The sequence below is a fragment of the Carya illinoinensis genome, chromosome 2, assembly GCF_018687715.1.
Source record: "Carya illinoinensis cultivar Pawnee chromosome 2, C.illinoinensisPawnee_v1, whole genome shotgun sequence".
Classification (NCBI taxonomy): Eukaryota; Viridiplantae; Streptophyta; class Magnoliopsida; order Fagales; family Juglandaceae; genus Carya; species Carya illinoinensis.
This window is the reverse complement of record NC_056753.1, coordinates 36,928,895-36,949,656: the sequence shown is the minus strand read 5'-3', so window position 1 is coordinate 36,949,656 and position 20,762 is coordinate 36,928,895. Positions and strand designations below refer to the sequence as shown.

Genomic DNA, 20,762 nt, shown 5'->3' with positions numbered 1-20,762 from the left:
CTTTTACTTTTGGCATATGACAAAATGAGCACACTTTACTTTTCAAAAAATCAAAGCTAATATTTTTACTTTTTGCATATGACAAAATGAGCACACTTTACTTTTCAAAATTTTCAAACAAAAACATCTACCTTTTGCATAAGTCAAAAAAAATATCAATCACTTTTGAAAATATTCAAATAAAACATGCACATGTGAAATATGACAATTAATCATCTTTAATATTTTCAAAATTCAAATCTTTAATCAAGGCATGCACATGTGAAAGATGACAATCAATCATCTTTCAAAATTTTCAAATTTAATTTTCAAAATATTCATGCACATATGGAAAAAGTATTTTAATGCTTTATGATAAAATATTAATTTTGAGCCTTAATCCTAATTTCAAATTTTTAAGACATTTACAACATTATTCTATGACTTTAATGTGAGCTTGTTCTCTTCTTGCTCATACTTGTTTTCTTTATGTATTTGACTCCATTGTGTAAACAACTTGAGATTGAGACTCCTTTATTCTTTGAATTTATTTGTTATCATCAAAATCTATATGTAGATATATAATTATACAAAACTTAAAATCTTGAATTCAACATAATCAAATGGTGATAAATGCATCACATCATATATAGTAAGATGTAAGTGAGATGGTAATATGGTATATAGTATTATTTGTAGAGAGGGTAGAAATCGAGATTGATAGATGGAATTGAAATGCCTTAATTTGTCTTTTATCTTTCATGTAGGTCAAGGGTACTTTTCTCTTTACAGTGAATGTTATGCATGTGAACAGTATGTAAATGCACTTTTTGTTACATTTGATGTTGCTGGTAGACGGAATGGAGAGATTTATAAGTTTAGAAAGTAAGTAAGTTTACTTTAATGTAATTATTAGTTTCGGAGACACATTATAAATTGAGTGAAAATTCAAAAGAGTAAATTATAATTAACTCAAAAAATATATCCAAAATTAAAAAAGTATAAAAAAATATATTCATTTTTTGTGGAACTCACCTTTTTATATAGGATTTACGCAAAATTTATCTATTTTAAACTTATATACGGTAATATACTAATTACTAGTGCCTTGATGAGTCATTTTCAAACAATTATGTTGTGGGACATGTCTCATCCTCCTCCTACATCTTTCTCTTTCATTTGATTAAATTTTTGGACAACAAAAATGCACAGACATCCCATTATTCAATTGCATTTTTCGACCACATGAAGACACAAACATGAAGACGCCCACTACCTTTAATTTTTGGACCACATGATTAAATTGTTGTCTCTCTCTATACATACCTATATATATATATGGGTCCCTAAGTACGGATGGAGCTCCAACCCTCTTTTATTTTCTATCCACTAGTTTCTAAGCCCAACATGAAGAAATAAAATTCATCTCAAAAGAATTATTCATTCTCGTGACAAAAGAAAAAGTTTAACCAACACCAACAAAAAAGAAATTAAAAAAATTACAAGATGTTTTCTCTTAATTAAAAAGATCTGAAGAATTTTCTCTTATCAAACATATTTTGCAAGGAATGTATTATTTTTACACATACATGCATGAAAAGAAAACACATATTTAAAAATCTAGAGAATTTTTCCTACCCTAATAACAAATTTTTTTTATGTGGCTTTGCACTTACGCCTCCATCAAATTAGAACAAATAATATCAAGTATAGTCGAAAACATGTTTAGTTTATCTAATTATCAATCATAGACTGAGTTTCTAAACTCATATAGCTATAAATGTTCTTCAATCTATGGAGGCCAACGGAGGGTTTCGAAGGGATGATGGAGGCCCGAGGGTGGGGGGAGGGGGGAGGAATAGTGTTTCAAAGTGAACATTTTTTTCACAGAGTGAGAGAAAGACAGGGGAGAAGGCTGAAAAGGTTGGGGGAGGAGAGAGAGAGATCTCGGACTCAGGAAATAAAATTGTGATATGCTTCATGTGATGTTACTCAAAGTCCTATAGCGACAGCTGTTTATTTGTTAGTGTAAAAGATCGTGTAACACTCGACCAACTCCAAATCTCTTCCATTGACTAGAGAAAAACTTTAAATAGGATATGGTTCGTAGTTGTATTATACACCCTCTAATAGAAAATGGACACGTAGACAATTTTCATTATTCACGATTGAGTAAATAATTTTCTCAGTTCACTCCCTCTTTCTCCCAAGGAAAACTCTACTTGCAGGTGCGGGGGAAACGAATCGCGCACCAATTCTGACGTCATCACTTAAATTAAACGGTGCGTTTCGTGTTAAGTGGAAAGAGAAATGTCGTGCCTTATTATTTCGTGTTAAGCTTCTGCCCCCTTCATTATTTCGTTTCCCTCTTTCAACAACCCTCCCCCCGTTAAGCTTTCCCCTCTCCCCGTGACTTTGGATTTAGGGTTTCTCCTCTATCAATCTCTATTATTTTTCATTTTCGAAGTTGAAGAACGTGGAAGCCGCAGTGTAGATTTATAGAGTTTGAGAAAAAACCCTATATCGAGATTGTAAGGCCTCTCTCTCTCTCTCTCTCTCTCTCTCTCTCTCTCTCTCTCTCTCTCTCTCTCTCTCTCTCTCTCTGGAACTGCTTTTGACTATTTGATCTATTATCTATGATATATTGGGGGTTTTTGTTTTCATTATTATGGATGTTGTTCCTGAACTCCACGGCGTAGATCCAAGGAGTTTGAAAACCCTAAATCGAGCCAAACAGGTTTGTCTCTCTCTCAGTCGTGCTTTTGGTTATTGTATCTATTTTTTTAGATGATGAATAAACTAGAAGCCCCTAATCTGAAAGAAGATTTTTTTTAGGATTTCTGTTCGGAAATTAATAGTCTTGGTTCCTGTACGAACAGTTTTTTTTTAGGGTTTCTGTGAGAAATTTAATAGTCTTGGTTTCTGTACGAAGATTGAGTTTTGTATAGTTATTTTAATGTTGACACCCAGAAAGCATTGGGTTTTGATGTCCTGTTTGGCTGCCGAGAAAGTGGAAGAGAATAGTTTCGAAAATTTCAATTTTTTTTATTTGTAAAAATAGAGTTTATCTTCAAGCATGTTACGTTGTTTAATTTTTGTTGAAAATATCTTTTGTTAAACCAATTTGTGTGTTTAGATTATTTTGTTCAAGACCTTTGAATCGAAGGTCTCCTAATCTAAAACCATCAAAATCTAACAAGTCTAACCCTAACCCTAACCCTAGCAAGCCCATCTGAAGTTTGAAAATCACTAACCCTAATAATGAACCCCCCATCTGAAGTTTGTAAATCACTAACCCTAAACCCCCTCCCCCAATCTGAAGTTTGTAAATCACTAACCCTAACCCCCCCCCCCCCCCCCCCCCCAAAATATGAAGTTTTTAAATCACTAACCCTAAGCCCCCCCCCCCCCCCCCCCCCCCAACATCTTAAGTTTATAAATCACTAACCCTAACCCCTCCTCCCATCTGAAGTTAAAAAATCATTAACCCTAACCCCTCCCCTCATCTAAAGAGTGAAATCACTAACCTAACCTGTGGAATTGATTTGTGGAATTAATTGGTCCTAGAATAATTGTTTGTCCACTCATATTATAATATAATTTGATCAGCTAGAAAACTCATAGAAAGTGATCTTTTGAGCTAGAAAACTCATAGTTGTAGAACATGTAAGTGATTATTCTTAACTTTTTTTTTTAAAAAGTAGCTAGGTAACTGCTAGCTAGCCCCTTTCTGGAACAGTTTGCTGATGTAGCCTAATTTTTATTATTATAAAGTATTTTGTGCTGCTTTTATAATTTATTTTACACTACATAAACATATATGTCTAACAAAATTGAAGATCTTACCAATAAATAAACATACTTTCATATTACAGTTAGATGATGTGCCCCATTATAAATTATAAAATATTTTGTTCTGCTTTGATATCTAATTTTTAACTACATAAACATTTAGCTTGATTGTCTTGTGCAGTTTTATCTTGTGCAGTTTTGTCTTGTGCACTTTTGTTCATTGATTGGACTGGGTCTATTATTTATGGATAAGAAAAAAATCTAGTTTCTGTCTTTGTTCATGGCAATAAGGCTCTTATTGCCCTGACACCCTTGCATAGACGTCCATGTCATGTATTTTTAGTAATGGGGCATTACCAACTTTCATTCTGCAATTAATGTTATCACCATTGTGTCAACTTGGTTTAAGTTCATAATTTCTCTATTTTCCACATAACACTCCCCTAACAGTAACTAAGTTGGTCCACCTCTCTTCTCTTAAAAAATACCTCTAAACCCGAGCACGAAGTAAAAATTTTAAACACTTTTTTTTCTTAGCAACATTAAACTCCATTACCTATTTCGGAAGACAATTGAAAATGTTGTCTGGAGAAAAGGTATCGAGTGAAGATTCTTCTTCTTCACTTGTTACTCATACTTTGAGAAACAATCCAATGTGCACTTGTGGGTCACCTGCTTCACTTAGAACATCGAATACGCCAAGAAATCCAGGTCGATCATTCTTTGGGTGTTCCAAGTACAATTCTCAGGTAAATTGTATTATTCATCTTTTGACTTTCAATATTTGGGCTGCAGCCATAATTTTGGAAAATTTACTAGGCCTTTCATTTATTTGTTTATACAGGGGTTACCACACTGCAACTATTTCAAATGGGCAGATAGCGATAGCTGCCATGAAAGGGAAAAAGAACTTGTTAAATTAAAAATTGAGATGTTAAGAAAGGAGGAAGAGCTTCACCTTGCACAAGCAGAGGCTCAACAAATAGCCAAAGAGGTTCGAAGAAGAGATGAAGAGGTTCAAAGAAGAGAGGAAGATGTTCGAAGAAGAGAGGAAGAGGTTCGAAGTTGGATGGTAGAGGTTCGAAAAGTCTTGGAAGAGGTTCGAAAAAGAGATGGGGAAATTGTCAAGAGTGACTTGGGAGTCCAGCGTCAATGCACAAATATAAAACTGTGGTGTATAATTTGTATATTATTTTATTTGTACTTCTCACGATCGCAGTGAATACCCACTGATCGTTGTAACCTGTGTATAAAACTGAACACTTGTGTTTTTCTGCTTTAGACTAGTAGTTATGGAAATGTGTATAATATTTTTTGAACAAATCCATAGTCTGAATTGCGGAACACGTTGGTTAGTTATGGGAACTGCATCTAACTTGTGTTTTTCAGTTTTAGGAAGATAGTCTATTTGGAATGTATTTGGCATGTATGAAGGAAAGTGCTGATTGTGTATTTAAAATGTATGAAGATGATGCTATTTGGAATGTATTTGGCATGTTTTGGGAAAGGGCTGATTGTGTATTTGGAATGTATGAAGATAGTTTGTCTTCAGAATGTATGATAATGTTGTGAAGATAGAAACTGCTGTCTATTACCAACTTGTTCAGGTGCTCAAATCTGTGTAATTCATTCAACAATGTGATGCCGAATTTTTTTACACTTTCTTGAACCGATAGTCTATTTTCCACTAAGAATCTGAAATATCCTCATTATTCAACATCCATACAGCCTATAAATTCAGTGCCACCACATAGTAGGAATTGGTCAAAGCTGAAAAGTAACTTCATAAATCCTGTACCATGTCTCAGCATTCACGTGTTATCACTTACACCTACTTATCACCACATTGCACCAATTACCTCCTATGTTGCCCAGAACATTATAACGTGGCAAGTAAAATCTGGAATACATTCCTCACAAGTTAACATATAAAATGTTTGAATCATAAATAAATAAATATCAAGTCAAGCCATATACAAAGTTTTCCTCATCACGTGTATTGCATCAAAAAATAGATTTACACCATCTCATCTACTATCCAACCAAAGTACAAATATCCACATCATCTCCTATCAGGAGCACATCAAACATTTACATTACACCTATGTCCACCCATCAAAAAATAAGTTACACATTGCAACTGTCCACCCATCAAAAAATCAGAGCAATCTGTTGCAACTGTCCACCCATCAAAAAAACACCAAAACACCAACTGTCCAAATATGTCCATCACCTTACTCGGCTACTTTTGTACAAATATTGTTAGACGAAATGATCCAACATAACTCTGTTGAAGCAATACTTGGCCACTTTTATTAAAAACTGTAGGTAATCTACCAAAATATGTACTTGAACTGAAATCAGACAATCCCTGCAGTGGAGTGACAAGTATGTTCATACAAAACCCAGATTTTAAAAATGAGTGCAATAATAGACAAACATATTATGAAAAAACCAGATTTTTCAAATTTATGCACAACGATGCAAAAAAATATTTTAATGAAAAATATTTCAGGGGCATTCGAGATACAAACCCCGTCAAGTGATTTATTCCCACGGTTGTGTCTCAGGCAAGCTCGACGGCTGGGTTCCATCCGTCCCAAATTGCATCTGTGAGTTATAATATATTAGTTATAAATCTAAATAAGCAACATATCATTACAATATCCCTCATCTACACAATATTCACAAGTTAAAGAAGAATATTTACACTTTCTTGAGTCTCCTGAACGGCAACACCTAACTCGGTGGCACTAAAGTCCAACACTTCTATCTTGTTTTGAGGCGGCTAACAAGAAATCTAAATTTGTTAGATATTATTTTTTTAAAAATAATATATATTTTTAAAACTGAAAATTAAGAGTTGAATTAGTCCATCTGATTTATTAAAAAAGATACCAATATTTTTATACATTACCTGAACTGGGACATTTTGTTCTATGGGAACATCTATTTGGCCAAATAAATTTCTACACGTTCGAACAACTTCGACTTCTAGTCCATGCGGCTACGAGGTACAAAAAAAAAAAACCACAATATAAGAGTGTATGATAAGAAATATGTATTTTATGCTTAACCTTCTTTTGAAGAAATAGAAGCTGAAACTCATTATGCATGGACTACTCAATGAACCTGTTTACGTTTAGCTTTATCACTAGCCTTCTTCGTCGCGAGTTTCACTCTCTCAATCATTAATTTTTTCCCAAGAGATGGTGGTCTGCCTTTTCCTCTCACTACATGGGGACTAAGCACTTTGGTTGAACTCGCAGCTGTCATCTCATCGGGTGTATAAATTATAACCTTTGACGGTGGCTTCTTCGTGCGGTAGCTATTGTTCAATGCATCTAAATTAGCTAGAATATCCTCAGTGTGCTCATCACATGATGCTGCATTTGTGGCTACTTCGTAGCATTTCTTGATGATACGTGAATATCTCCTAACTTCAGACCTCTGATCAACAATGTCATAACTACTTCTAATAAGAGTGTATGTTCTTTTTATGTCTTTCCTCCATCGATCTAGTATGTACTTATCTGGAATTGTACGAACTTTATTAACTCTCATAATGCCCAAGACATGTCTACACAAAATCCCTCTCATCTTAAACAAGGCACATGAACACTGCACTTCACATTCGGCCTCATTAAAGTAGACTGTGTGGGTCACCTCTTTGATGAAATCGTCAACATTCACTTCATCTTCGACATGGTAAGTGGCAATTACCCCATCCTTGCGGTCAAGAGTTGGAAGAGTTGCAAGCATCCCTATTACCTCTTTCTGAACTTCTTTAAATTTATTGCAAGTGTATATGTCTTAGAAAATCTTCTCAAGTGGCGAGGGAGATACAACGGGAATTGTGACATTGAATGAGTGGACATCTGCAGCACTTTCATTCTCAATCTTCTTCCTGCAGGCATTATCGAACTGATCGACAAACTTTTTTAAGTTTGTCCTTGCATGAACATACCCATCGAAAAAAGCATTCATAATCTCGCTTCGTTGAGTTGTACTCATTCCAACCCAGAAAACGTCTTTCATGAACATCGGTGCCCAATACGTACGTTCATCGTATAAACTCTTCAACCATGCATTATTCTGCAAGTTGTACTTCGTAATTAACTCCTCCCAAGATCCCTCAAACTCCTCTATTGTGTGAGAGTCATATACACAATTTAGCAACTGACTTTTCAACCCGGTTTTGTATGCACCATGTGAACCTAGCTTCTCGGGCAATTTTTTTAATATGTGCCATAAGCAAAATCTGTGCTGGGTATTTGGAAATACGAGACTTATTGCATTTTTCATGACTCTATCTTGATCTGTGATAATAGCCTTGGGAGCTTCACCATCCATACAGTTCAACCAAGTATGAAACAACCATGTAAACGTTTCTGTATCCTCGCTAGAAATTAATGTTGCCCCCAACAAAATTGACTGGCCATGATGGTTTACACCAACAAACGGTGCAAATGGCATCCCATATCTGTTTGTCATGTATGTCGTGTCGAATGTGACGACATCACCAAAATATTTGTAGGATGCCCTACTTCGTGTATCCGCCCAGAATACATTCCTCAACCGCCCGTCATCATCCATATCTATTAGTGAAAAAAACCCGTCATTCTTGTATTGCATCCGGGCAAAGTACTCACGGAGGGCTCCAGATCCACCTTTCCCCAGTCAAAGGTGACGTGCCTTGTCGATATAGTTATGACAGTCTTTTTCATTGAAAGGCAGGTTTTCAAACCCACCTACTTCTTGCATAAGAGAGGCGAAACTCTTGTTCATTCTAATCCCAGCCTGATCATTTATATCTAACACCCTCTTAACAGACTCACTGACTTCTCTGTTGTAGCGAAAGAACCTCGACTTTTGTGGACTTAGACCGTGATTATGAGAATTGTTAACACTCAATAACTTCAAAACCCCTTTCTCGAATAAGGCATTTATCCTTGCCTTACAGTCTATCTTTGATGTCGGACGTGGTCTAGCAACATTTGACGTACGGTTCCATGCCTTGCCACCCTGAGCACAGCCCAATGTCACATATCTAACACTCTCATCCTTAAACCTATGACTTCTTTGTGTCATTATGCCAAAGCCGCTTTATTGCCTATATCTTTTATAGTAACAAAGTAACTCCTCTTCAGATTCAAACACTATACCCAACTTCGGCTCCTCAACGATTTCGGCCCCCTCAGTATGGACAGTATTTTCTGGCCCAGTCCCAAATTGATTGGCTTGTTTCGATTCAACATGATCATGATACGAGGGTGTAGGCATACTTTTTCCAGTAGAGTCTAGATTATGTTTTTCAAGTTCAATGGCATGGCTTGAACTTGTAGAGTCTTCTCCAATCGAAGGGTTATCTGATGACTGAAATGGAGGTAGCGGATTTGCCTGCAGTTTACACCCACAAAATAAAATAAATTTTATACACTCTGTCTATAAAAATAAGCCGGCTATCTAACAAACGAATTTTTTACCTGACTTGTCCAAGTCATTGGGTTCGCATCTGGAAGTGCCACAAATGGCGGTAACCATGCATGTGGAATTGGTGGATTACAACCATGCATATAGTTTGACAAATCGGGAAACAATTGTATTGGTATCGCCTAAACATTGAAAACTAAAATGATTATGAAACAAAGATCAAGTGAACATATTGCCCAAAGTATTTCCTCCAGGAGGCATTGATCGAAGTGAATAGAATGGTCTTGTGCCAACTACGGAACAAGACCACTCATGATAAGCCCAAGAACTGAATTTTAACGTTCCAAAATTATTACCTGGGTTAATGGATTTGTTGGATGCTCTGCGGTAGGAGGTGTACTAGAAGATGCATGCTCCTTCCCTTTTTCCATCTAAAGAATATTGATGAACATTAAAATTAGTCTTATACAAAATTTATAAAATGCTCCTGCCCTTTCAAATGCTACTCTCTTATTAATAATAATAATCATATATATTCAAAAATTATAAAAAAGAAAAGGTTTAAAAATGCAAAATCATTATATTTCGCATAAATATAATGTGCAACTTTTGTGTAAACAAAAAAAGAAACTGGCAATTGAAAACTCACATGGGTAAAAAACTCATGAAGTTGATGTATAATTAGACTGAGAAAATCTAGCCAATGATCAAGCAACTTGCAACATTTACATTCTTCAGCTATTTTGCAGTAGTTAGAATAGAATGTATTTTGGCTATAGCCTTGAGAATAGTATGTGATGCATTGAATTAACCCTAATTTGGTATGTATCTAACCTGAAACTTTTAAAGAAGTACTCTTCAATATCATAACGTTAACGAGAAAAATTGGATTTCATGAAACGACAGAAGTCATCAGCTATATGCATTATGAGATGTACAAAATGTGTGAACCAATCTATAGACATGCAAACAGTATTATATTCCACGGCTAAAAGAGGTTCAAAGTATAGGTTGCAAGTAGATAGCTAGCTATCACTCACTCCTCTTCGATAAAATTCTCATCTTAATTACTTTGCACGTGGAAGAGTTATCCATGCACTTTTCATAGCTAGTCTCTCAGTCTCACATTGCACGGTTGTTAGATAATTATTTGTACCCACATTAAAATCACCAGAAAATATAACTACTTATAATTACACACGGTTGTTAGATAATTAATGAAACAAACTAACCATATGGCCAGATCTCATACTATTTTTCCTACATCATAGCAACACTACTCTGTTTAAGCTACCATTTCACTAATAGTTTTTAAATGATTGCATAGGTAACTAAGGCAGCTGCTTTTCAACATGTTCTCTGAACTGCAATTATTTCCAGGCTTTAACTACAATTTCTAATATTAGAAATGCATATGCATGTACCTTCTAACAATTTCTATTTTTTCTTCATTTTTTTCAGTGCCCAACACTCACATATCATATATTTCAACTATTTTGCAGTAAAATTTATGGGAAATTTTTGTTTCTCTTTCGAAAATGAATAACACTTTCTCATGTAAAATAAAACACCATCTCGTTATGCAACAGAAAAAAAAAATACATCAAGGTTACCTGCTTGTTCTAAAAAATATCACGAAAACTAAAAATGAGGAAGCTTGTACTTTTCGAGAAGACGATGGTTTACATTTGAAATCGGAATGCTGGCTGGGATTCAGTTGCTGAGACCAAAATGTACTGTAATGGCAGAAAATATAGCAAAATAGAGACTAATGAGATGAAAATACAGAAACTAGGAGATGAAAATACAGAATGAAAAGCTGAGTTGGTCGCCGGAGTGAAAATGATGGAGGAGATCAGTGGAACTCACCTCGGAGGAGGCTGTCGCAGAGGAGGCCGGTCGCAATCCTCGTCGCAGCGAACACTGTATGGAGCTGAAGCAATCTTCCGAAGCACGTTTCGTGCTTTCTAAACATTTCCCTCCTTTTGCCTGTTTTTGTTTTTTCTTTTTCTTTTTTTTTTATTGCACTGCCACGTCACCATTGGTGCGCGATCCGCTCCGCGGCGCGCTTGCATGTAGAAGAACTGTTCTCCCAAAGCCTCTCTCTTTCTCTTTCTCCCTTGCACCCCTCAGCTCTCTTCTCTCTTTCCGTCAGTCACTTTTTCTCTCTTCTCAAATCCGTCACCTCTCTCTCACTAGGAAAGTGACTTCCGAGAGAAGGCACGAACGCTCTCACAATTATGAGCACTATTTGAATGCAAGGTATTTTTTAACCTTAACATAACGGAACGTGCAATAAGAGTTCCTTGCCTTGAGTTCGAGTTATCTTATCAACCCAGGTAATTGATACATCTAAAAGTAGTCTCGGTTGTTGTTGTTGCAATATTAGTCTCCCCTCAAGCCACAAATATGAGCTTTGCTCTGCAGGTGTTACACTTGTGAAACCAGAAGTGTCCTTGGAGGTCAAAAGAAAGTGCTTTTGCCGCATCACTGTTATCAATAGAATAGAATAAAGAGTTTTACTACATACAAGTACAGTAGCGCACTAATCTGTGTAACAATATTGATTTATTCATACTTAAAATTTAAATTAACATTGTTTTTAATAAAATCTACTTTTTGACCAATTATATTATATTAGTATACAAATTAGTGTACAATTATACTTATAACTATATTTTTCTTAAAATAAAATTTCAATTGATAGTTAATACAGACAATGTCGTGGCAGAAAGTTTTTTTTGGAGTCATTGGACGGAAAGAAATGGAACATATTTTTTGCTAGCCCACACAATACGAAGAAGGTTTAAAACATCTGAGGCAGTAACCAATGGGATATTTTCGTCCTCTCCAGTGCCATGATTTGTGTCCCCATTTTCCATAGCCTCAGCTGTCCTTTTGCAGCTTAATTCTTTTTATTTCTTCCAATAAAGCTTCTGTTTTGCTTTACGCTTTGCTTTGGCCTCATCCAGTATGCTGAATTTTTTGCAACTTGACAAGCAATCAAATTCCCTGATTTGTTGAATCTCACAGTTGAGACTCTATCTTTGTTTTGTAACTTTGTCGCTGAATGACTACCAGATGAGAGAGAGAGAGAGAGGCAAAACTCTAACCTTCTGAAGGCCATCACGATCCCACCTGAGGTGAGAGAGGAGAGAAGAGAGAAGGGAGAGTGAGTGGATTTGTTCCAATCGATTTTATTTTTCACTTGTTAGAACGCTTACGTGTCACAAGAAGGTTGGATTGTGTAAATCCCTTGTAAACACAGCGTCCGGTCCCTAGCGCCTCTCCAATGACTATTCTCGATCTTCACCTTCATCCTCACGCCTCGAAGGAAATGTTCCATGGACCAAGGTGAAAAGAATCGACAAAGTACAAAAAACACTCGCTTTCCAAGCAAAGACCGACTTTTCTTCACCTTCGTCCCAACTTCCATAATCAGTGCCAAGTAGCCAACGTCTCTATCTCCTTCCCTCTATGCCTCTGCTTCGACTCCGCGCCAATCTTACGCACCCTCAAAAACCTCCTCAGACTGATCCGCAAGTCATTCCATTCGCTCGCAAGGTCCCAAACCAACTCTGAACCCGAGGTCCAATCCTCATCGGCACCCCGACCTCCTCCACCATTTGATCCAACGGAGCCGTCCGTGCCAATATCTTACCCAATCAAAACCCTCGAAGACCTCGAGTCCCAGTCCTACTTCAACTCCTTTCACTACCCTTTTAACAAAGCTTTGGTTGCTCTCCAATCTGGCTCTTCTTATTCATTGCCCAATAGGCGTAGATTGCTCGTGTGCCATGACATGGAAGGAGGTTATGTGGATGATAAATGGGTCCAGGGAGGTACCAATCCCGAGGCATATGCGATATGGCATTGGTATTTGATCGATGTTTTCGTTTACTTTTCGCATAGTCTCGTTGCGCTTCCTCCGCCGTGTTGGATCAATACGGCTCACCGGCACGGCGTTAAGGTATATCAGTTTTCCTGGGTTAGTTGCTGACAATATTTCTGGGTTTGAGTGTGTGCGCGCCCGCGCACGTTCTTGGACTCTATGAGGTCAACGTAGAAATGCGATTCTCTTGATCGAAACGAGTTCTAATTCGGGTTGCTTTGGGTAGAGGAATTGGTTTGCAATTGAGCCAATTGAAAAATTCTACTCATCATCTCCCACACACCACACATAATTATTTATTTTTTTTCTCACACTTATGTGTATTATATGGATGAAGAGCAGAATAATTCAATTAGTTTAAGAATAATAAAAAAAAGTTAAATAAATTAAGAAAAAGTGTAGTGAATGATATGTGGGGATGATGAGTAGAAAACTCAACATTGACAAGGCATGATTACAGTAGTTATGACTGCTCGTGGGTCATGATTTATATTGTCAATTTAAGTGCGGGCTTGGACCAATCGATGAAGGATTTGTTATTTATGATCTGTGTTTTGCGTATGAAATCTAAGGTACTGGGGACATTCATAGCGGAATGGGATGAAGGGAGGGTTATTTGTGATAGATTGCTCTCAACAAAGGAATCTGCTCATTTGTATGCCGAGCGCCTGGCAGAACTTGCTGATTCTTTGGGATTTGATGGATGGCTGGTATATATCCAAATCATGCATTTTTTTTTTTCTAATTTCTTTTAGAAAAGAGGATTATACCCAATTTTATTAAAGATGAGTACTATAACTACAAAGAGATTCTACAAAAGTAAACCCACAAAATGACGTGGCTTGAGACGTTATGTTATATCTACTTTACAATAAAAATAACTTTACAATCTAACGTACCACATTAAGCCACATCATTTTGTTGGTTTACTTTTTTGGAATCTTTTTATAGTTAAAGCATTTCTTTTTATTAAAACCCTTACTTGTGGCTGATGAATACATTTACAAAGTAAAAGCTTTGGCGCTTACAACAACCCAAAAGCCAATGCCATTGGGCAGTTATCCTATTTGAGTTTAGTTTTTTTCAATTGAACCTATTATGATCACATGTATGCACACATTCTTAAAGAATTAAAAGATTCAGTTCCTTTGTCTTTATTTTTCATCTTAATCTCTCTTTCATAGGATTGGAATTTTTTTTTTTTTTTTTTAAATGAAGGAAAAATTAACTCTTTGTATCAATTCAGCTTGCAAATTTTTTGTTCAGATAGAAGGACCAATGCTGTTTGTGTATTGTGGGTGTCATTAATTTCTCCAACACTTCTCTAAGAGAGTAATATAAGTTCATTACAGAAATTGGCATTTTTTTTAATTAGATTGACATGCTGATGTTACACGTTAAATGGTACGAGCTAATAAAGAAGTGTGTAATTACTGGCAGATTAATATTGAAGTCAGATTGGATATCAAGCAAATCCCTATTCTGAAAGAATTTGTCAGCCATCTAAACGAGACTATGCATTCGTTAGTGCCCGGTTCTTTAGTGATATGGTGAGTGTTAGGATATATCATGTTCTTAGTCAATTGTCTTTTCTCAATATAGTGAAATCATATCCAAACTTATAGGTGATTGATTATTGTTGGTTACACGGTGGTGGGCAATGGAATGTATGACTAATATTGATCTTATGAGATGCATGAATATATATATTTTTAGGGGGTTGGTCTTTTGCAGTCCTATTGATTAACTTTTCTGCATCAGACAAACGTTGCTCTTGATGTGCTAAAGAAGAATGATGTGTCGGCTGCCATATTTGCTCCTGGATGGGTTTATGAGACTAAGCAACCACCTAATTTTCAGTCCGCGCAAAATCAGCAATTGCAATTATTTTTCATTGCAGAGCTTCCCGTAATAGAATAGATTTAGTCTCCAATAGAGCGAGTAGGCCATTCTGCAGTTTTAAGTATGTTCATAGGTTCTTCCTGAGATTTTATTTGTGCATGATTTCTCAAGTTCTAAATTTTCCTAATCTAATTATGTTAATTCTGTCATGGAGTTTTCAATGTGCACCTCTTGAATTCTTTTGTGAAACTCATTTGGTTGTCATGCGGGTGATAAAACATGATTCATTCTCCCTAACTTAATGCTACAATGGGGCCATACACATTTTGTATGCATATTTTGTGTTCCCTGTTATCGTTGAAGGTAAATCAGTACTGGTATGCATGTGGTTTTTTGTAAGTGTGTACTACCATTAATCTCATTGCATTGTAAAAGAATCCATGCTCTTTATGGAAGTCTTACTTGCATTTATTTCCAATCAGTCCCATTCTTTTCAAATGGACTTTCATAATCTATTTTCTTTGAGGTGAAAAGCATTTTAGGTTTCTTGAAGTTGTTTAATGATGCTCTGTTACTCCTATCCTGATTCAGTGTACTCCAATACTATAGGCATCACCTTCTATTTTTAGCACTATAGTTACCTGATCATCCAGAATGGCCATATTTCTTATAACATGTGTCTTATTCATTTAGAGATTTTGTATCCTGTCTGTCCTCAATTGTTTGACAGTATTCATTAACATGTTATTTTCACTTTGCAGTTGGTGGGCACTTGTTGCGAAATCATGGGGAATACTGCAGAATTATCCTAAAAAGCTGCCTTTCTACACTAATTTTGATCAGGTTGCAACCATCTCAATTTCATCAATGATCTTCTAAACAGCAAGTCCCATGAAAGTCCCTACTGTGACATCACCATTGAAAATCTGCTAAAAGAAAAAAAAGTTTAGAAACCAATAGAGAACAGTGCTCCGTATGTTCATCTCAACTTCTCAGATAAACTGTTCTATGAGGAAGTTATAACCTCTTAAGAAAATTCGGTTATTTCCCTGTTTTCTTGATGATGTTAGATCATGGAGTATAAGAATATGATAATGCTACAGACAATAATAATGATACCTATTCTATGATAGGTTATCTAATCTGATCTAATTCAGCTCCTTTCTGCAACCCTTTTAAAAAACCTCGACCATACGACCCTTCCCCTTGCTCTACCCAACCTGTTCAGCAAAGATGGATATATTGCCCATCTGCAGGTTTCTTTATCCCATTTATTTTGGATAAGAATATCTCCCTACCCAGCCAATCTGAGTTTCCTCACCTCTGTTACCTTATCTTGTGCGCTCATCTTTGTTTGATTCTTTAGAGGTATAAATCCATACAAATGTCCGCAACCCAAGATGGAGAGTCTTCTAAAACCAAGGGTGTGTGTGTGTTTTTTTTTTTTTTTTTTTTTTTTTTCAGGGGCGTGGCTATCATTTTTCAATTGATGGAAGAAAAGTATCAGATGACCCTTGTTGTAACATTTCATGCCAGGGTTTCCAGGTATCACCCAATAGATGTGTTAGTCAATGCTCTATGTTTGCTTTCTAAATAGTTCTACATTATTGATGACTTGTGGTTTATTGATGACTTGTGGTAAACATCCAACTTTACAGTCGTGTTTGTTTTAGCCATTAAGAGGAGAGCTTTGAATGCTGTTGAAGGGGAATCATAAGAGGGTAATTATCACTCAACAGTGAGAAAAGTATATCATTCAAATTCAAAAAGAAAAAGATCAAACTAGATCAACCGAGCCAAAGCAGTTTCTATCATATTCATATACTTTCCTCTTTTACTGGTTATGGGGTAGAAAGATATGATTTAATGAAATGGTTGGCTAATCTATTATGCAATTCAATGACATCAAAGTCCTGCTATTAATTAAACTTGTCATTACTTTTTATTGATGTTAGGCATATTAGCATTTTTTTTTTTTTTAATTGTTCTGACTCTTGTTCATGTGACAGCCTTTCCTCGAGTTTGCTGACAACCCTTCTCCAGGCATCATTCAAACACTTGTTGAGTGAGTTATGATCTTCATATGTATCTTCTGTTGTTTTTGTCATTGTAAAAGAAGTGGTGGTCTTCCATCCCTGTTATTTCCAGAGAAAAGGATTACAAGTCACATGCTTGCATGACTCAATAGTCTAGAAGATCAATTCATTAGCTCAAGAGCTGATATAAATACCATGAGTTTTGCTAATCATCATCCCCACACACCACACTTATTTTTACTTTTTAAAATTTTTTTTGGTTTTATTCTTCCTAAACTAATTGAGTTCTTCTACTCATCATCCATACACCACACATTTGGTGGGAGGAAAAAAATATATATGTAGTGTGTGGTGTGAGGATGATGAGTAGAATTTTTCTAAATGCTATACAGGCTGCACTCAGAAGCTTTTAGTATCTGGTCCATAAACATGAATTCTATGGTGCATTCCACTTACAAAATCCATCTGGGTCTATTCTTTTTCCCTTTCGTAAGCTGACTGGCGATAATTAAGTACTACCAATAGTGGCGGAACCAGCAATTTTTCTTTTGGGGGAGGGGCAACTTTTATATCGTGTCACATTTATGTAAAATAAAAAGAGATTAAATTATCATAAAATCATAACTATATATAAAATCAGATCTCAATAATATGCTACATACACAAATGAAATTCTAGAAAAATAATATATGTTTAAGATTTGTAACGATAATGTTTCATAGAATAATATTCATCTATTATTATTTTTGTAATGAAATATTTAGCATTTATTTTCTTCATAGAAACTATCAAGTAATCTTTTAGAATGTTATCTTTCATTCTAGTATGTAAGCTAGTTTATCAAGTTCATGTAAAATCTAGATATTTTCGTGTCACATTAAACATATAATACTACAATTGAGACCTTAAATAAAATTTTTCTTGCTCAATGAAGTGTAGAGGTTAAAACCTCTCAACTATTATACATATAGATCATAAACCTTAAATGAATTTTTCTTGTATTTTTACTTTGGATTACATATTAAGAAGCCAAATATTGTATAATAAAAAACTTTGGGATCCATATCAATAAGTTTATTATTTCTCTTAAACTTAGTTTGACTTAATTTTGGTGAGGCCACATCCTTGAAAATAGATAATATATAGAAATTATACAAGATTTTGAGACTAGGAAAAAAGTTGGAGAGAGGCATTTCTAGGTATATTGAAATTTTTAAAAATTTTAGAGTGCATATGAGGATTATAAAATTTTTGAGAGGGGGTGTTTTTGAATTTTTTTTTTTTTTTAAATTTGGGGGCCCTTGTGGGTCTGCCACTGACTACTAGGTTTTCTACCTTTAATAACATATATACTTTTCGAATGGTAGTTTGACAGAAGCATCTCATAGTGGAGGAGGAAACATTACATTTGAAGGAACTCTTGGAGACAATGCATTTTTTGCAAGAAGACTTTTTCTTGGCGAAATTCCATTGGAGAATTTGCCCATCTTCTGTACATACTCTGTAAGCTCTCTTATGTATATTCAAGTTGTTAACCAATCTGGTGAGAACTTAATGATTAGGAGTGATTTGATTTGTTTCTTTGGCTTGTGGAGAGCTTTTGATAACGACAGACTAATCCAACTCTTGACCATATTGAATGTCGGCCAGCATAATATAAAATTTTACAGTATCTTGCATGTGTGCCACCAAAAATACCAAATGGATCACAGATTTATATTCCATCTGCTTTTCTATTTGCATTTAGTTCAAATCTCACCTACATGATGGATGCAGGTGAGATCAGAGGGGGACTCTCAACTGGGCCTTTCTCTTCATTTCTCCTCTACAAGGAATGAAAGTACAACTATACTTCTCACATCCGGGGATTTTAACCAATTCTCAGGAAAATTCAGTAAAGTAATTCCAACACACCGGCTTGAAAGGCCAGGAAATTCCTGTGGATGGGTCTTACAGGAGGGTAGCATTGCACCTGAAAAGGGAGACATCTTAACAGAAATCCAAGCTGTGTGCTACAGGTCAAAGTATGAATCTAGTGAACCGAGACCAGCTCGCAGTTCAGTGAAGTATTTTGCAGAGCTAGGCCATCTCACCATTAGAACTTCTGAAAAGAACTTGGATTTTCTGCCTTCTTCCTCGTGGCTTGTTGACGGTCAATTTATAAAATGGGTTTCTGGTTCTCGGGGTTCAAAGACCCTTAGTGTAAAAATCGTTTGGAAACTGAAACATGGAACTAGTACTGCATTCTCGAAATACAATATCTATGTGAAGAAAGTAACAAAACATGTAGAAGAGGTGGCGGAGTATCTTGGAACGGCATATGTGGAAGCCTTTTATGTTTCTGATCTTGTAGTTCCTTCTGAAACTTCTAGCCTCAAATTCATTGTTCAAATGTGTGCAGCTGATGGAACTTGCCAGAATTTGGATGATTCTCCAACGTTTACAGTTGATGCTGAAGGACGTGCCTAAGTTAACTTACTGCAGCTGCTTTTTTTTTTTTTTTTTGTGTGTAATACTATTTTTCATTTGTCCTTTTCCAAGGTAGAATGGTAAATGATATATGGCGGCGCTAGTGTTGTAACATGGCAATAAAGTGACAACAAAAATAAATTATAATAAAATTGTCTTTCAAGTTCCTTCTAGTAATATTTCCCAATACTTGTTCATCTTTAGTAGGGAGTCTGTTCATCTTTATTGGCTCGGGGAACGTAAGGGAGAAATTAAAGAAGAAAGATGATCGGGCAATTAATATGAAATTCAAACAACCTTTCATTTGGAAGTATTATCCTCGAGCCTTCCAAGAAAGAAATAAGGGTCCATCCGGCCGCTAGCTCGATATTCTTGTCTCCAAAAAGAGGCCGGAAACCGAGGTTGATGGATGGAATTGAAATGCCTTAATTTGTCTTTGTACGCGCGGTTGTTTAACCCTTTTTATTAATCTAATCTATTGCCTTTTCAACCCATTCATTTTACTAGTAGCTTTCCTTGATCACTAATTGGAAGCTGTTCCACGCACAAAACTAGCCTGGGATCAGTAGGCGCGGAGTTGAGGCTAGCTAGGCCGGGAGACATCCTATATATAATTTTTTTTTTTTTAATTTTTTGATCGCATAGCTTAGTATTTGGGTTTATTATAACTCCAAACTTGTTTTTTTTTTTTTTTATCATATGATATTTTTAGTATAAATGAGAATTTATAAATAAAGTTTAGGATATATATATATTGTTCTCTTTAAAATTTTTACACAGGTGGAGGGCCAAGATAATTAGAGTAATACTAGATACAAGTTTTAAATAGACAAGTTACATGTAGACATTTGTAAAAAAAAATAGAAATAATATTTGCAGTCATGGAATACGCAAACGTCATACAATTAATTTGTAAAAAATTAGTAAATACTAGATCCACATAAAAAAAAAATTAATTTTTAATAATAGACTCCACTTTTTGAAAAAGAATTGTATGGCATTTACGGACTCACCAAATAGGCAAATTTTTTTTTTCAAATATTTTTTAAGCTTATTAAAAATCTTCAAAAAATAAATAAAAATTATAAATTCATTAAAAAAATATTTACTTAACTATTAAGTAGAAAAAATAAAAATAAAAAAACTGAATCAGTGGCCACCACCAGTGACCACCATTAGTTATTAATAGTCTTTTCTTTGTTATAGATTAATTGTAATTGCCTATTTTTCTTATAGTACATGTGTAATAAGCTTTTCCCTTACTATATATACTAATTACTAGTGCAAGTTTGACAATTCGAGCCACATGCCATGCAAGC

General features: G+C 35.4%; 4 protein-coding genes across 4 annotated transcripts; 2 read left to right on the top strand and 2 right to left on the bottom strand.

Moving 5' to 3' along the window:
- The first annotated feature begins 4,294 nt into the window (after positions 1-4,294).
- Positions 4,295-5,062, top strand: LOC122301536. Its single transcript, XM_043112935.1, has 2 exons — positions 4,295-4,520; positions 4,616-5,062. Exons 1-2 carry the CDS (start codon positions 4,350-4,352, stop codon positions 4,991-4,993), a joined length of 549 nt encoding a protein of 182 aa, XP_042968869.1. The 5' UTR covers positions 4,295-4,349; the 3' UTR covers positions 4,994-5,062.
- Positions 5,063-6,894: 1,832 nt separating this feature from the next.
- Positions 6,895-7,533, bottom strand: LOC122301935 (protein FAR1-RELATED SEQUENCE 6-like). The gene has a single exon (XM_043113283.1). The coding sequence runs from the start codon at positions 7,531-7,533 to the stop codon at positions 6,895-6,897; it is 639 nt and encodes a 212-aa protein (XP_042969217.1).
- A 51-nt stretch (positions 7,534-7,584) lies between these two features.
- Positions 7,585-8,367, bottom strand: LOC122301934 (protein FAR1-RELATED SEQUENCE 5-like). Its single transcript, XM_043113282.1, has one exon. It carries the CDS (start codon positions 8,365-8,367, stop codon positions 7,585-7,587), a length of 783 nt encoding a protein of 260 aa, XP_042969216.1.
- Positions 8,368-12,562: 4,195 nt separating this feature from the next.
- On the top strand, positions 12,563-19,616 carry LOC122301534 (cytosolic endo-beta-N-acetylglucosaminidase 1-like; the record flags this gene model as incomplete). Its single annotated transcript, XM_043112932.1, has 8 exons — positions 12,563-13,174; positions 13,669-13,806; positions 14,537-14,646; positions 15,700-15,781; positions 16,403-16,483; positions 16,948-17,003; positions 18,342-18,477; positions 18,751-19,616. Coding segments are annotated over 8 exons (1,908 nt in total), but the record flags the coding sequence as incomplete, so codon positions are not given.
- Between the last annotated feature and the right edge of the window lie 1,146 nt (positions 19,617-20,762).